The sequence below is a fragment of the Poromitra crassiceps genome (assembly GCF_964638095.1).
Source record: "Poromitra crassiceps genome assembly, chromosome: 3".
Lineage (NCBI taxonomy): Eukaryota > Metazoa > Chordata > Actinopteri > Beryciformes > Melamphaidae > Poromitra > Poromitra crassiceps.
This window is the reverse complement of record NC_139625.1, coordinates 38459392-38477447: the sequence shown is the minus strand read 5'-3', so window position 1 is coordinate 38477447 and position 18056 is coordinate 38459392. Positions and strand designations below refer to the sequence as shown.

Genomic DNA, 18056 nt, shown 5'->3' with positions numbered 1-18056 from the left:
TGAGATGTGTTTGAGTGAGATGGTCCTACTTCATGCAAATGATAAGAATTGTTTATTTGTTTATTTGGATCCCCATTAGATGTAAGAATTGTTCTATGAATCTTAATTTTCAAACAAAGTTACAAAAACGTTTGTGTAAGCTGTCAATTGTTGTTTTTAGGAAAAAAAATCGGAATCGGCAAAAATCGGTATCGGCAAGTCAGACTATTCAAAAATCGGAAATCGGAATCGGCCAAGAAAATGGCAATCGGTGCATCCCTAGTCGTGTCCTATGGTTCTAGCTCGCCATGTCCTTTTCTTTGAACACACGTGCGCACGCGCGTACACACACACACACACACACACACACACGCACACACACACACACCATCACAGCTGCCCCTATGTCAGCCCCCGCCATGAAACGATGTTATCACTGTCCAGACACCTGTTGTACATCAGAAAAAGATACATTTCATCCGTACCATCCAAATGAATAAATTAAGTTGTGAAATGAAAATAGGAAATAGCACAACTTTGCTAGAGGCACTACTTGGGTGGGAGCTGTCATTACAGGTGTGAAGGCGCTGCAGCCCGGCCAGTGAGATGTGTACCTTGGCCAGTGAGACGTAACATTTTCTTTGAGAATAATAGCACTCGCAGGGTTTGCTAGGTTCCATAACGGTGGGTTGATTTTGCCAGAGTCAGAAAACCTTGTAAAAACGTTTGAGGGCCTGTTTCTCCTGTTTGTTTTTGTGTTGAGCAACATGCCAACAAATATAGCTTTAATATGATTTGTTGATCATTATATGTAATGCATCATTTTATACAGTGCATCATCTTAAATCCTATATAATCTTTTAAATCCTATATAATCTGTGTAAAACAAACCAAGACCGTCTTCTACAGAGCATGCTCTGGCATTTTATCACATTTGATTTATCAAAATGTGTTTCTCCCAAAGCCCCCCCCCCCCCGCCCGCCCCCCCTTTGCCTGTTAATACATGTATTCTTTTGGGCAGGTTATCTGAGGCCAGAACACTTGGGGAGCAAGTGAACGAAGCAAGAAACAGAGTCAGTAAGTTACCATGCAAATACAGTACATAAAACACCAACTTGTCTTTTATCACTACTGCAGCATTCATAGCATATGAATTAATTGTCTTAACACTCTTCCATTTGCGAATATTGTTGCATGAAATGTGCAATAATGGATGTATTTTTTTATTTTATTCTTTCCCCATTCACAGCTGTACCCTACCTCAAACTTGTTAAAAGAAAATATGATGAATAATCTGGATGTATATGTTATGGTAAATATAGAGAAATATAGTACACGTAAGTCTGTAGATTTCCTTGGAAATCTTTTTACCAGCAGACTGGGAAATGTGGAGAAAAAAGCAAGCCCCGCCCGGTGACGCGAGTCGGCGCCGGCCCCGCCCGGTGGCGTGAGTCTCCAGCGAGTCGGGCCACATCGAGCCACTTTTTTTTATATATATTTTATTTTCAGTTTTTCAGAACAACATATGAACAAGACAAACAGGCTCAGACACAGAACGGAAAAAACAAAAACAAACAAACAAACAACAAAAAATTAAAATAAATACACATTTTCAACATTCAGTGCTACCAGTCGTGTAAGGTGCTTATATTTTTACGAGAGGTACATTATTGTGCTCATCCGTCTCCCGCAACCTCAACAAGGTAGGCTAGAAACGGGCCCCAAATGGCAAAGAATTTCTTTAGTGAGTCGGTCCTCAGGAACCTAAACCTCTCCATCCGTATAACAGAGGTCATTTCCGTCAGCCACAATTGAAAAGAAGGCGAAGTAGAAGACTTCCATTCTTTCAAGATTAGTTTTTTGGCAACAATTGTCCCTTGCGTCAGGGATTGCTGCACAGTTGTGGGGAAGTCCAGAGAGAGTTCCGAGCAGCCGAAGATGGCAAGTTCTGCTTCGGGCTGAAGGGTTATTTTATAAGCCTTCGAGTACCAGTCAAATATCTTAGCCCAGAATCCGGACAGTGAAGCGCAGAACCAAAAAGCATGTGACAATGTGCCCTCCAACCCCTGACACCTATCACATAGCGGTGAGACAGATATATCTTATGTAGCCTATGCTTGGAGTAATGGAGACGGTGAGTGACTTTAAACTGGATCAGCTGATGTCTGCTATTAACTGAGCAGAGTTGTACAACCGACAGGCTCCTTTCCCATATAATGTCAGATACTGTAATTCAGTACCAAATTCTTCCAGCCATGCCTCTCTGATCCTCTCAGTAGAGGCCATGGTACAGTCATCAAATAGACACACAAATCTAGAGATGAGGTGCCTGGAGTGAGGAGGGCTCAGCAAAACATCAAAAAGAGCATGTTCATTTGGGAGCGCTTCAAAGGCCTGAATGCTGGATCGAACATAGTTTCTGATTTGTAGGAATCTGAGCCAGTCCGTGCCGGGAAACTCAAACTTCCTTTTCAGTAAATCAAAGGATCCAAAATGATCATCTATATATAGGTATTTGATGGAAGCCAGACCCCTCTCACTCCAGGCATGGTAGTTTCTATCTGACCAAGGAGGCAAAAAAGAGTGATTCAAACAAATTGGAGTGTGGATCGAAACATCTGGTAGACTCAAAACTTTCCTAACTTGGTTTAGAATTCTGAGGGAGTTTCTCACAACAAAACCCAAATCCTTAAGAGTCCCCGGCCTCTCTAGCTTAGAAAATAAGATGGCTGGCAGAGAAGAGTTGACAATAAAGGAGCTGGCCTCCATTTTCAGCCACAGGGGGGCCCCGAGAGCTAAATTGTCAGGGGTCCCTTGCCGCCAAAACATTAGAGCTCTAACATTGGCAGCCCAGTAGTAGTGCCTAAACACTGGTAAGGCCAACCCACCTTCAGACTTGGGTTTCTGCAAGTGAATTTTCGAAATTCTATGATTTTTATAATTCAAGATATAGGACAGAATTATTGAGTCCAGTTGTTTGAAAAAAGCTGATGTAACGAAGATGGGGAGGTTTTGACACAGATAGAGGAACCTGGGAAGTGAAACCATCTTAACTGAGTTTATACGGCCAATCATAGACAAGGGCAAGATTTTCCAGTTTTCTATACATTGTTTAAGTCTTAAAACAAAATCACCAAAATTCAACTTAAATATTAATTTAGGATCTCTGGGTATGGTCAGGCCAAGATAGGTGAGGCGGTCCTTTGCCAATTTAAATGGGAGACTTTCCAAGAAACCGGGAGTGAAGACATCAGAGAGAGGCATAAAGTCACACTTTGTCCAGATAATTGTATATCCGGACAGCTTACCGTAGGAGGTGATTAGCTCTAGGAGAGGGGGGATCGATTTCTCTGAGTCATTTAGGTGTAATATTACATCGTCAGCATACAAACTAATGCGCGTCTCGATACCTCCGACCTTCAGACCTGCAATACCTGGGTGAGCACGTATTTTTAAAGCGAGGGGCACATCGAGCCACCTTAACTTGGTTAAGGTTAGGCAAGTAAAACATCAGTTGGTTGGGTTTAGGCAAGTAAAACAACTTGGTTATGGTTTGGGGTAGGCTTTACCAATGGATAAATATATCCATTGGACAAGCATGTGCTGCATGACTCTAAAGGCCCAATTATACTCTACGTTAAAGATGGAGACAGACAGAGCCTTCTGTCCGTACTCTGAGTTCAGTTTGTGCGTTTTCTGTCCGTCATCTGAAAGCTTATGGATACGCATGAAACGGAGCAAAACTGCATACACACTCATACATTTGACTCTCTACTGCCCACTGGTCTATTTACGTATGACAATGGAGTATAAATGAGCCATAACACAAAATCTACAGATTTACCGTTTCTTTATATTTACCGTAACCTAATACATTAATGTTAGTGTGAAAGCAAGTGAACTATGCAATGAAAGAGTGTGTGAGCTACCAAGTGCGAGCACAACTCCATCCAAAACTCAACATACATACTGTAGGTGCAAGGCCAACAAAAGCTTAGTAAGACAGAGAAAAGCCAGCACTATAAATGTCATTTTCATACTTTTAATCAATCTGGGTCAGAGTACAAACAACGTACGCATTTCAGCAAGTCACCTTCATCAGTGTTGATGAAGGTGACTTGCTGAAACTTTTTTCTGTTTTACTAAACTATTCGTGCACGCCATGACCAGGGTTCGCTGGTTCAGGGTGCATGGGTGCATTCCGGAAAATACTTTACATTTGGGAGCTGTGAAAACATAGAAATTCGACATTTCATTGTCATCATTACAGTCATCATCATTAGCCTAATAGTAAACAACATTCTGTGGCCCTGAGGAACGCCGTTTATTTACCCTGATATTAACGTTCCCCAAGTCTCCGGAGACACCAGCCAGCCTACCTGCCTGCAAAACGTTAACGAACGGATCACAGTCGGGGACCCATTTCCCCGGAGTGCAGAAGTGTCGTTCAGCACATTCCTGAACTTTTCCAGGATGGAGAGGCGTTCTGATTTCCACCCTCCTACTCTTCCGACCTGTGCTTTTTACAGGCCCTGGCTTTGGCTGTTTTATGAGGGATCTGTAATCACACCCCTGTGTTCATCTGGGTAATGTCCCTGACAGGTAGCTGTAGTTTGCCAAAATGAGGCCTGGCATCATCCCTAGCCTCAGTGAATGCTTCTGGACTTTTGGACTCTTCTCTGGTGTTGTATGCACATTGTGTACTACTGTGTGTCAGCGCTTTGACACTGTGGTTTGTCCATTGGTCTGTTGATTCGCTGATTACCGGTTTTTCTGTGCGTTTTGAAAGGTCCTAGAAAATGACCGATCATAGCTGTAAAATGAGCCCACATCAATTTAGTTGCCTGCAGTACAGCTCAAATTCACTTTGCTCAACAATCTATCTTAATCCCCTCATTGTTGCTTTAACTGGCTGCTAAGAGACAAGCGCTGTCACCGATATGGCAGTAATTATAAATGATTTCACAGCACTATGGTTGGCTTTTCCAGAAATCTCAACACTGTTCAAAATATGAGCATATATTATTAGGGCTTGATCTGGTTTTCATTTACTGTTGCAGGCTACATTTATGAGTTTCCTTGGACTGTGTGTGTTTGTGGCTCATTTCAGATGCCAATGAAATGGATCAGTTTGCCTCATACCAGTGCCTGGCATCATAGCTGCCTCAGATCACGCGCGGCGGTCTGGTAGCTTTCAGCTGTTACCCGTTCATACATGCCAGCGTACACTGAGCACCCCTAGAATTCGAGCATATCAGCATTCAGCCGTGGTGTCTTTGAGGTGCTGACACAGCCGTACATCAGAGGTGTCGGCGCATCACGCAAAAATTACCTGTGACGTTTACGTGCATTTAGAACACTGTGAAAGAAGATTTTCTGCAACAATTTTTTTCCTCCTCAATTATACTTGGCCAATGCCCTCTGCTGTCCCGGTCGTTGCTCCACCCCTCTGCCGATCTGAGGAAAGTTGTAGACTAGCACATGCTTCCTCCAATACATGTGCAGTTGCCAGTTCTTTTCACCTGGCAGCGGGGAGATTCACCTGCAGGACGTAGCATGTTGGAGGATCACGCTATTTACCCTTGTTCCCCTCCCCCTGAACTGGCACCCCGATCGACCAGAGGGAGGCAGGCACTAGGGCAGCGACCAAGAAACATACCTTTAATCCAGCTTCCCACCTGCAGACACGGCCAATTGTGACTGTATGGACACCCGACCAAGCCCGAGGTAACACAGGGGCTCGACCCTGTGACCCTCGTGTTGGTAGGCAGGGAATGCACCGCTGCACTACCTGGACGCCCAATTGAGACTATTTTTCATGTTATTTCTGGGGCAAAACGTAGAAATTTTGAAGGAATTTAGCATGCAGATTATTCAACTCTTAAATAGGGAAAACGGACCAGAAAAAGAACGATTTTGACGCTGTCACATGTTATTACAATGTTAGGGGCATGGAGCTGCATTCTTCCTAGATGAGAGACAATGTTTATAGTGGAAGGTAGTTGCCTCTCCTGGCTGGAAAGTTGTACCATAATATATTTAGCTCAATGTGTTTCCTTGCCATTTTGGAAGCCCTGCTTGGAAATTTTACACGACCTGTGTCTCATGCTTAATGTAGAACATGGAAAGAGTTAGCATAATATAGACGAACGCTTTGTGTAGGTTTGTCTGATGGATGTACCCAGCGTGAGGGTCAGTAGCAGGGGAGAAAGGAGAGGTGGTAGCCCGTGGAGACATTGGTGCCTAAACATTTCCCTGGTTACCAGTATTGTTCTTGGCCACCGCGTACGCCTTTGGAATCCAATCCCGCTGGAGAAGCGTACGTTCCGAGCCCTTAGGTCCAAAGAGTGCCGGGATATATATTTATTCATAGGGATCAGCGATGCACATCCTCTACAGGATAAGAGGTGTAAGGCGGTCGAAAGCCAACAGGGTCCCTCGATCTCTTTGCCAGATGTGTGGGGATTTATGCGAGACTGTCCGAGATGGAGCATCTGGTAACCTCTTTGGTATCCCACTATCATCCTCTCCTCACCTCTGCTGCCATAGTGGCCCACGGAACTTGGGATAGATCACAAGAAAAGTAAATCTAATGTAGGGGCCAAAAAATCTATGTCATTACCAAATTGATTCATCCAAAGTACTGGAGAGGGAATATTGTATCAGTTGAGCCCCAGGCCAGCATTTGAAACTGTGTATGGTTCAGCTGTAAACACCTCCATAACTTCCCTGCCGTCTTTATTGGTAATAGTCAACACCTTACAAGCCTGGGTTCATATTAAAATCCACTGTAGGTTTTACATTACTGTAGCTGTATTTGCAGGGCTAATGTTGTCAACTGCTCATTTGAGTGTCTTATGTAATGTCCTTGCCTTAGGCTGTGGTCTGAGACAACGCTATCTGCGTACACAGCAAGAGCTGTCCAATAAAAACACCGTGGAGGCTTACCCTCCATTTAGCATTAACAACCTTTTACTGTATATGTACAAATATTCCTCATACTGCTTTTAATGATCCATTTTATATACATATAAGTTACTGGCTGGATTTTCATGTACCGGCTTTGTGCATGGTTTCAACAATGCTTTATGTATTTATATAGACTTAAATCTGCAGGCCACCACGCAGCTATTGAAATGCTAGATGCTATGTTTGGATGGTCCTTGGATCAAGAGCTCTCTGTGGCATTTGTGCGGCATATCGCATTTAACCTTCAGGCCACAGAAATCACCAAATATTTGTTGAGGCTTGTAGCTCGAAACCAGTCCTTTACAACAACGGCATGTCTCCTGACACAGCGGGGGGAAACCCTGCATGGTTTGGAAGGGGTTTGCGGTGTTGAGCCCACAGCCTGGCCGGGCGACAGGAGGGCTGAAGAGTCATGAAGTATTGCAGTAAGCACACCACACACCACCGTTACTCCACACGTATGCAAATAGATCTTTTATGGAATGATTCTAGTTGCAGAATTTGGATGAAGGATCTTTAACCGGCTGTCCTGGCCAAACTGACTGTGGTGTTGGACTCTTCAATCATCAATGAGATGGAAGTTGTATAGCCAACGGGCCTAAGAAATTGTCTTTCAGAAGCAGTTTATTTGCCAGCCAGATTTAAAGGGATAGTTTATATTTTTTGATGTGGGGTTGTATGAGGTATTTGCCAACAGTCAGTGTGTACTACATGCAGTAGAATGCAGCTGGCACAGTTCCAGTTTGGAGGAATGGAGACCGGCCGCGTCAAGCAAACAAGTAGAGCTATCTGCTGAGTGTTAACAGGGTCAGGAACAAAAACGTAAAAAAAAAAGTCTGCACAAGCCCTGAGATGTCAAGTTGACTTGAAAATACGTAATTTACCCCCTGTCTTTAGCTGAAATGTTCACTGTAGCCAGGTGGTGCAGCAGCCCCACTTCCCTGCTCAGCAGACAGCTCTACTTGCCTAACGTGGCCAGTCTCCATTTCTCTAAACTGGGACCTCACCAGTTAGATTCTACTGCATGTAGTACACTGACTGTCGCAAGTACCTCATACAACCCATTGACACATCTATCGAACTCTCCCTTCAAGATTCAGTATTTTAGCTGAAAATTGTGCAACAGTGAGAATTTGCATTGCTACCTAGGTTTGTTGCTGTACATACAGTAGCCTAGGCAACATACAACTTAATTCCACACTTTGTACCATGACTTTGCCAATGTTTACAGACTTCAGGTAATTGCTTGGCTTTGAGGCATCTTCTGGTTCAGTTCATAGCTGATATGAGCCACACCGATAGTGTTTTGGCACCATGTTTTTATCTGGCTATTCCCTGCTCCCTGCACTTTCTCACCCTGTCAGCATGGCCAGGTCAGCTGTGGGCCAAACCACTCAGCGGGGCTGCTAAGTGTTTCTTAATCCTGTTATTTTATTAGGAAGGGAAGAGACCATACATCAAGCACAGAGTCGGTGTGGATCAGGTTCGAGAGGGGTTGCGTCTGTGTTTTTTGCCTCTCGGGTGCACTTTGAGACATATGCACATCCTGTCGTCTGTTAGAGACGACTCGGGCAGACTACCTGGCCGCAGCACAGGGCCACAGGGAGTCTCAGCTCACGCAGATCCCCAGTTCCTCCAACTCCTCGCTTAGCAGAAGAGCGGGTGTTGTGAGGGATCTCCAAACCCCTGCCCATTATTCTCCAGAGGTGAAACACTTGCATTCTATGTATGTCCCTGTGTGTCATTTGTAACATCTCACATCATCCTTCCCTGTCAGCACAGTCTACAATAACCTTTAATTGTGGTCTATTTTTGGATACGCAGCATTTGTCAAGAGTTCTGTTCTATAGGATGAACTGGCCTGTCTTGTATGGGCAGCCGCAGGGTGGGAACAGTTTTTACCCATTTCATTATGAAAGCTGATGCACTAGCCTAAAGTCTGTAATAATAATAATGTCATATTTCATTGCAGTGATTCTCAACCTTTTTCAGATCAAGGAGCCCTAATTTAGTCCACATTATACTGTAGGGCCACGGAGCCCCATTTTGTCTCTCAAACACAAATCTAAGGATATCTTTATTGTTAGCTACTGTAGCTGTATATGATTTTGTCCAGAATCCTGTGACTGTGATGTAGGTAGAGAAACAACAGTGAACTATGATGAAAACAGTCATTCCTCTCAACATTCTCTAATGTTATGAACTTCTTGTAAATGTAATAATAGTGAAGTTTAACAATTCATCGCTTTGCTGGGGACTCCCTGTAACTCCCACAAGGACCCCTGTTGATCCCCAGACCCCATGTTGAGAACCACTGCTTTATTGGTCCCCAGTCTCTATTGAGATCTCTTTTAGGAATTCAGTGTCTTGCTCAAGGACACTCCAGCAGGACATGCCATATTCACAGTAACACATGTCAACCTAATATGTGCCTCCATCTTCTCGTTGGCGACGCAACAGTTCAAACCCAACTATTTGATGGTGCCATGAGAGGTGTCGCATAAAATGTTAGACATCCCCCCTCCCCCTCCCCTTGTGTGTGTGTGTGTGTGTGTAAGACTACTCCATCTGGATTTCTCGTTGTTGGACCTCGGACACATCAGCGTTTAGATTGGCGACAGGCTCGTATTACAGAAACGTTACAGCTCAGCACGTCCTGCACCTCAGGGACTGTGGTGAAAGCCTCACCACAAGACACTGCCGTTCTACATGTCCTTCATCTTTCCCTCTATCTCCTAATTATCCTGGTCATTCCATTCACTCCCTGCCGACCCTGCAACCAATTAATTTGCTCTGAAGCTGAAATTGCTTTCTTTTGTTTTCTTCACGTACAATTTACACTACTCGACTACTCTACCATACACTATGCCAAGTGCGATTCCTCATTGTGTAGAAAGGGCCTCATATGTATTCTATTATGTTTTATTTCATTTATATTGCAGTTATTGAACATCACAAATGCATGGCTTTTGTAATGACATACTGTAGATTCAGTGAGGGGAACGGAGGCAGAGAAAACAGAAGAGCAGACAATGATTGATTACCAATGTGTTTGTTAACCCTGTATTGCTGCCACAAGTGAGGTGATGACCTGACTTTAATGTGTTAACCCTGTATTGCTGCCACAAGTGAGGTGATGACCTGACTTTAATGTGTTAACCCTGTATTGCTGCCACAAGTGAGGTGATGACCTGACTTTAATGTGTTAACCCTGTATTGCTGCCACAAGTGAGGTGATGACCTGACTTTAATGTGTTAACCCTGTATTGCTGCCACAAGTGAGGTGATGACCTGACTTTAATGTGTTAACCCTGTATTTCTGCCACAAGTGAGGTGATGACCTGACTTTAATGTATCCAAAAAGCCTCCCTCGTGTTGCTTCCTAGATCAATCCTCCTCCGTAATGACCTCAATCACAAGTTCATCCTCACAAAAACCTGGGTTTTGTTGACTGCAAGTATATACAATTTGTTTGTGTAAAAGGCATTGTAGACATAATACATTTTTGACGGCCCTTAAGGACTTAGATCAAAGCCATGGCTTCCATTGGCTGTGTTGATGTGGATTTGGACGCAGCTCTCTTGACCAAGGTCACATGGCCCTGTCAGCCTTTCATCTGGCTGCCGTTCAACAACAGTGAAATGCATGTCAGGGCTGCTAACAGGAAAATGAACCCCCTTCCATCCTTTCTGAGCAGGATGACTTCAAGCTGTTTAGTTTCCACACAATTATAGGAGTGGATGCAGTGGTGCTGATTCACCAGTTACCTACAGCAGAGGTTCTCAAATGTTTTTCAGCCAAGGACCCCTTATAAGATAGAAAATATACCGGGGACCCCCTCATTCTGATTTGTGATTTTGCGCTCAGCTTGTTTCCACGGTAACGTGCTTGACATTTAAATTGATAGGTTTGTCAGATTCTAATGTAATCCATGAACCATTTTAGATTTAAAGCATAACATATTTTCGTTGAACTATGAAGAGAGGGGGTTGTAGCCATTTCAGTGGTCTGTACAGACCATTGGTCTGTACCACTAGGGGGCGCTAAAGCGAATGGTCCGGACCAGTTGGTGTGGTCCGTCACTGTACCACGGACCACTGGTGTGTGGTCGGTCAGGTGGTCAGTGTGGTCTGGCACGTGCTCCGTCAGTGTTCCTTCTCATTTTAATGCATGGTCAGTCAGCACAGACGCTCTGACCATGGTCCGGACCACTTAGTGTGTGGTCGGTCAGGTGGTCAGTGTGGTCTGTCACGTGGTCCGTCAGTGTTCCTTCTCCTCTTAATGCATCAGTCAGCATACAGACGCTCTGTCCATGGTCCGGACCACTTAGTGTGTGGTCGGTCAGCTGGTCAGTGTGGTCTGTCACGTGGTCCGTCAGTGTTCCTTCTCGTCAAAATGCATCAGTCAGTGTACAGACGCTCTGACCATGGTCCGGACCACTTAGGGTGTGGTCGGTCAGGTGGTCAGTGTGGTCCGTCAGTGTTCATTCTCCTCGCATCGTCAGTCAGCGTACAGACGCTCTGACCATGGTCCGGACCATTTAGTGTGTGGTCAGTCACGTAGGCTACGTGGTCCGTCAGTGTTCCTTCTCTTAATGCATCGCAGTCAGCGTACAGACGCACTGACCATGGTCACGACCACTTCAGTGTGTGGTCGGTCAGGTGGTCAGTCACGTAGGCTACGTGGTCCGTCAGTGTTCCTCCTCGTCTTATGATCAGTGCTTGTGTTGCCCTCGGCTGCACCATGGGAAAATGATGCACATAAAGGAGACATGGGAAAATTCCAGTGAAGAGAATAAAAGAATTAACAGGAATAAGTCTGTGTGATTACATGGATGCAAGAATTCCCCTGTGCCACAACAAAGCCAACAAAATACCATGTAAGTTAATCTAGGGCACCCTGAACGAACGACAGGAGGAAAGAGCTAGAACTTAGACACATTATTTTTTAGATATGCATGGGAGATAAATAATTTTGAATAGAGTTTTTTAAATTGATTTAACACATTTCCTCAGTCAGCTCAGCCATGAAGACAAACTCATTCTGCCAGGCCGCTCAGCTCAGTTGGAAAATAATGCCATGACAGCTTTGTAGAAACCTCGCATCGCAGTCAGCGTACAGACGCACTGACCATGGTCACGACCACTTCAGTGTGTGGTCGGTCATGTGGTCTGTCAGTGTTCCTCCTCGTCTTATGATCAGTGTACAGACGCACCGACCATGGTCCGGACCCCGTGTGTGGTCAGTCAGGTGGTCAGGACCCACGGCAGCTCAGAACAGCCCCCATCCCCCTGAACACTAAATCACAACTAGACAATACTAGCCTACACCTAGTTTTAACATAATACCCGATCATTTATATTTATTGCTGTCATCAATAATTACTGCGATCATGCCTTTTCATCGCTGGAGCCTTGCTTGTCGAATCAGCTCCCAGGAACAATTAGGGCCTCGCACCCTCACAGGTGAGGGAGGGTATGCCACACCAAATGGTTCATTAAAGTGTTCCAAAGTATAGGATGTTGTAGACAGACTGTTCTTCACAAGATACAACACACCTCTAAACAGTCGGTGTCAAGTAGCTCTGAGATGCTAACTCCTCTTGCACACCTAGAAAGTGATGTGTTTTGTTCCCAGCTGTTTCACAGCAGTTTCTTTGGAGAAGAAGAATTGCGTAGCCTAGAACTGAGTAACCTAGTTGGCATGAGCAGCGATAGCCACCATGGAAGAACAGACAAAGGAAATATTAACAAAAGAAAATGAAACGTCATCGACAGAAAAAAAACATGGAAAAGATGCAGAGCAAAATCATCACAGCAATGGCTGAGCACCAAAGGTGCAACCAAATTGAGTGAGGAATCGGATCTTGCAGACATCTATTGAAATGCTGTGTAGCAAATAAAAGACAATAATAAAGAACAATATTGTGCTTGTTATTGAGCGGAAGATGAAATGATGCCCTTAGCAATAACTTATTGGCAAGAGGAAATTATTGCTCCATGTGGCTCTATTTCACCAGAGGAAACTGATTGTAGGAGAAAACAAGCACAGATCCCGTAAGTTACAGGCCCACGCTCTGTGTGCTTCACCCAGAGGGCATTCTGACGATGTGCATCACCTCACTGACTGACTGACTCACATGAATTTGGCTTGTGTTGTCCTCGGCTGCACCATGGGAAAATGATGCACATAAAGGAGACCTGGGAAAATTCCAGTGAAGAGAATAAAAGAATTAACAGGAATAAGTCTGTGTGATTACATGGATGCAAGAATTCCCCTGTGCCACAACAAAGCCAACAAAATACCATGTAAGTTAATCTAGGGCACCCTGAACGAACGACAGGAGGAAAGAGCTAGAACTTAGACACATTATTTTTTAGATATGCATGGGAGATAAATCATTTTGAATAGAGTTTTTAAAAATTGATTTAACACATTTCCTCAGTCAGCTCAGCCATGAAGACAAACTCATTCTGCCAGGCCGCTCAGCTCAGTTGGAAAATAATGCCATGACAGCTTTGTAGAAACCTCGCATCGCAGTCAGCGTACAGACGCACTGACCATGGTCACGACCACTTCAGTGTGTGGTCGGTCATGTGGTCTGTCACATACGTGGTCCATCAGTGTTCCTCCTCGTCTTATGATCAGTGTACAGACGCACCGACCATGGTCCGGACCCCGTGTGTGGTCGGTCAGTGTGGTCTGTCACGTACGTTACGTGGTCCTCCGCCTTGTGTGGTCAGTGTTCCCTCTATAGCTTATCTTCCTGCAGTGCTCTTTAGTAACTGCCCAACAATGATGGTCATTGACATGCATTAAGATGAGAAGGAACACGGACCACGTAGGCTACGTGACAGACCACAGGCACACATGACCGACCACACATCAAGGCAAGTGGTCGTGACCACTGTACACTGACTGACGATGCTGTACACTGACTGACGATGCCTTAAGATGACAAGGAACATGGACGGACCACGTAGCCTACGTGACAGACCACACTGACCAGCTGACCGACCACACACTAAATCGACCGGACCATGGTCAGAGCGTCTGTACGCTGACTGATGCATTTTGACGAGAAGGAACACTGACGGACCACGTGACAGACCACACTGACCACCTGACCGACCACACACTAAGTGGTCCGGACCATGGTCAGAGCGTCTGTACGCTGACTGATGCATTGTGACAAGAAGGAACACTGACAGACCACGTAGCCTACGTGACAGACCACACTGACCAGGTGACCGACCACACACTAAGTGGTCCGGACCATGGTCAGAGCACCTGTACGCTGACTGATGCATTGTGACGAGAAGGAACACTGACGGACCACGTGACAGACCACACTGACCAGCTGACCGACCACACACTAAGTGGTCCGGACCATGGTCAGAGCGTCTGTGCTGACTGACCATGCATTAAAATGAGAAGGAACACTGACGGACCACGTGACAGACCACACTGACCACCTGACCGACCACACACCAGTGGTCCGTGGTACAGTGACGGACCACACCAACTGGTCCGGACCATTCGCTTTAGCGCCCCCTAGTGGTACAGACCAATGGTCTGTACAGACCACTGAAATGGCTACAACCCCTGCTGACTATGAAGCTTTTGCACACACAAAACGCCCCCCCCCCCCCCCCCGAAAACTTTTCCCGGACCCCCTGGCAAAGTGCCATGGACCCCTGGGGGTCCCCGGACCCCCATTTGAGAACCACTGACCTACAGTATCTGTCATGCATGGATGGCTCCTGTGGGAAAATGTCTAAGAAGCATGGCTAAATGCTTAATGAAGGAAGGTAATTCTATTTAATCTCTCGAAAATCTCTCTCTCTGTCTCAGATGAGTTGAAGAAGCAGTTGGAGATGCGTAGGATGCAGACAGCAGCTCATGGTAAGTTCAAATTGTGGATGGAGTAAGATTTTAGCCTGTATCTATAGCACAACAATATGATTTCCAAGTCCATTTTCCCTTGCCAATAGTTGAAATCATATGCTTTTGCTTATTTTTTTTTATGTGGAGTTTGACATAGCTGTGAATCCCCCTAATCAGAATTCAGAAAGCTGAATCCATGTGCACTGGTTCAATTGAAGCGGTCACAAATGAAAACAGACTCTTTTATTATCATCAGTTTGATAGTAAGCACTGAATGTGGGCGCTCTTGTATGTGCAGTAGCATCCACTTCAAAGCCTTTACAGTAGGCCTCGATGTTGGAACAGCAGAGTGGCAGGAGTGTCGGACTCCGTCAGTGACTCCTCCCCTCTCACTGTCTTGATCAGTCAGTGACTCCTCCCCTCTCACTGTCTTGATCAGCGACATAAATGCTTTGATGAGGAAATCTGCTTGCCAGTACACAAACATCTCCCGCCAGTTCAGGCGCCGAAGGCCCGTCTTGTTATTTTGAGTCCTGCATCAGAGAACACTTCGCAGCAGCCTGGCTTCCATTATCCAGGGCCAATATTAAAATAGTTGTCCTCAGAGGAAACGTGCAGACACGCACGCAACACACAGGCGTACACACACACACACACACACACACACACACGCACGCAACACACAGGCGTACACACACACACACACACACACACACACACACACACGCATGCATGCAACACACAGGCGTACACACACACACACACACACACACACACACACACACACACACACAGGCGTACACACTCGCCATTGGATTGTTTTGTTTTTATTGTAGGAAACCTAATGAACATTTTTCAGGGCAAATGTGCATATTTGTGAGTGTACAAGTATTCACAGCAAAAATACCCACGTCTTTTGTGTGTCGCTATGCTTACTAGGGATGCATGATATTGGATTTTCTGCCAATAACTGTTTTTGCCGATTGCCGATGGTGATACTGAGATATGCGCAATTTTTTCCCTCCTATTTTCGAACATCAAGGGCCCTATCTTGGTACAGGCGATATCCCCTATTTGCGTTTTCACACCTGTTTGCGTGCCTTAACGATAGCAGTCCGTCACGTGTCCAGGTGTTATGCTGAGTTTTGCACCCCTGCCTGGCCGGCGCTAAACGCATCCCCACCTCACAGGAGCATGTTGTAATGATTTATACAGAAACATAACTGTTTAAAAATGATATACTTGTGTGTGTAGACATGACCTCCCTGTTTTCGAAGTTAAAACAGCCCCGAAATATGGTGGGGATGCAATTCTCGGATGCGGAAATGCTCACGGCACCTGCCGCAGTCGCAAATTAGAGCTGTGCCAAGTCATCTGCGCCCCCAAAATGCCAGCGCAAACGGGATTTGGGCGGTCTTAGGCACCAGAATTATTCACAGGTGCGGCCAGGCAATGCCTGGGCGTTACATCAATCAAACCAATCAGATTCCCGTCTCGCAATCGCTGTGTTTGCGCGAGGCATGCAATATGCTGTAATTCTCTCCATGCGCAATTTGGATAGGCCTATATCTCACAATAACATCACATCATATACCTGTTAAAAACATCTGTGATTTGATTTGTGCCTCACTGAATTATCTGCTAATACCCAAGTTTAGCAGCAGAATGTAATGTCCTGGCGTGGCACGTCCGTGCGTAATGACATATCCAAAAGGAATTACTCTGCACTGCGCTGTGCAGCACGGAGATTACGGTGCGCTCAGGCGCAGCGGGGTATTTTAGCGTGTAAGAGGTGCTTTTCAAAGCCCTTAGCGCAAAGTAATTGCGCGCATGATGACAATAGGAGTATGCCGTCTGTCCCCACATTTTTGCGCCGAAACGCCTGGTTTGGCATGTGGCACGCCTACCCCATGCATGTCCAGTACAATTATAACAGGCATGCGCTTGTGCACGCCCCCAATTTGCATTGCGCACGGCGTTAAACGAGCGCAAACGCTAAATTACCACTTTTGCGACGATAGGGCCGCAAGTCTCTCCTGTAGTGGGATTAACACATTATTATGCCTACTCTTATTGTGATGGCCCACTGGCAGATGCAGACATAAATAATATAATGCATTTCAAAATGTACACATTCACTGAGCAAAATAAGAAAACTACTTCAACTTAGGTGATGTAAAACATGCCATATTTCTTTTATGTAACATTTTCTTTCAAACAAAACTGTAATATTCATCCTACATTTTAAATAGGCTTGGATGGTATCAGTCATATCGGCCTGATATTTAATTTTAAAGCCTTTATCAGCCGATACCGATGATGTGGCGATATCATGCATCCCTACTTTCTACTTTAGGTGTCATGGGGAGTTCCGCAGAGGTCGAGGAGGACGCAGCTGAAGAGAACCTGCACAAACAACTGGAGGAAGAGAAAAAGACGTGAGTGTAGTGCGCCGGATGGTAGATGGGTGTGTGTTATTTTCATAGTCTGTCCCAAGACCCTCGTACAGATGGAGTGGACACAGCAGATGCTTTGGGACGTGGTGGGACCAAAGATTGAATTTGGTGTCGCTCATGTCTCCCCATCAGTTACAAGAGCACCTTTGGCTGTCTGAAGGCGTTGAGGATGGAGATTGAGCACCTGAAGCTGTTGCTGGAGAGGGCAAAGTTCAAGCTCCAGAAGGACTTCCAAGAGTGGTGGAGTCAGGAAGCTTCCAGTATACAGGTGACTGACCGTACCTTCCTCTAGTTATCTATATGACAACACCACATAAAGCTGTTGTGAGCATGACGTGATGGCCTAGAGAACATGTTTATGGCATTAGTGGGAATGTCTGTTCTCATTTCACTTTATATTTATGAATGTGTGATTACGTTTTATTTTTTGAATATGAATATCGGCCTCTATGGACATGCGTGTGTGTACTTGCGTGTAAGTCGATCCGCATGTGTCTCCCTTGACTTCGGAGGCTTTTTAACGGCACCGGCGTGACCCCTCGCAGCCGTTGTTCGACATGGCGCAGAATGAGTCCTGGTGGGGAGATATGGAGGAGGCAGACGCATGGAAACTCATTTCGCAGAACTTCAGCTGGCCCAAACAAGGGCCTGGAGACCAGCTTAGAAAGCAAGACGACGACACAATCAAGCACGTATTCTCAGCCGTTAGTTATCAGTCTTAACAAGGACCGCATGTTTGTGAGTGTTCTGCACAGTGACACAGT

The 18056-nt window shown here is 45.3% G+C and overlaps 1 protein-coding gene across 1 annotated transcript in view; it reads left to right on the top strand.

The window, feature by feature from the left end:
- The window catches only part of kif6 (kinesin family member 6), a gene marked incomplete at both ends in the record, with an annotated part of 113643 nt that overhangs the window by 79569 nt on the left and 16018 nt on the right, over nucleotides 1-18056 (top strand). Inside the window, 5 exons of the mRNA XM_083633012.1 lie at nucleotides 1002-1057; nucleotides 14804-14854; nucleotides 17193-17274; nucleotides 17425-17560; nucleotides 17838-17984. Of these exons, the coding sequence (XP_083489138.1) occupies nucleotides 1002-1057; nucleotides 14804-14854; nucleotides 17193-17274; nucleotides 17425-17560; nucleotides 17838-17984 (472 nt within the window). The remainder of the gene's footprint in view (nucleotides 1-1001; nucleotides 1058-14803; nucleotides 14855-17192; nucleotides 17275-17424; nucleotides 17561-17837; nucleotides 17985-18056) is intronic.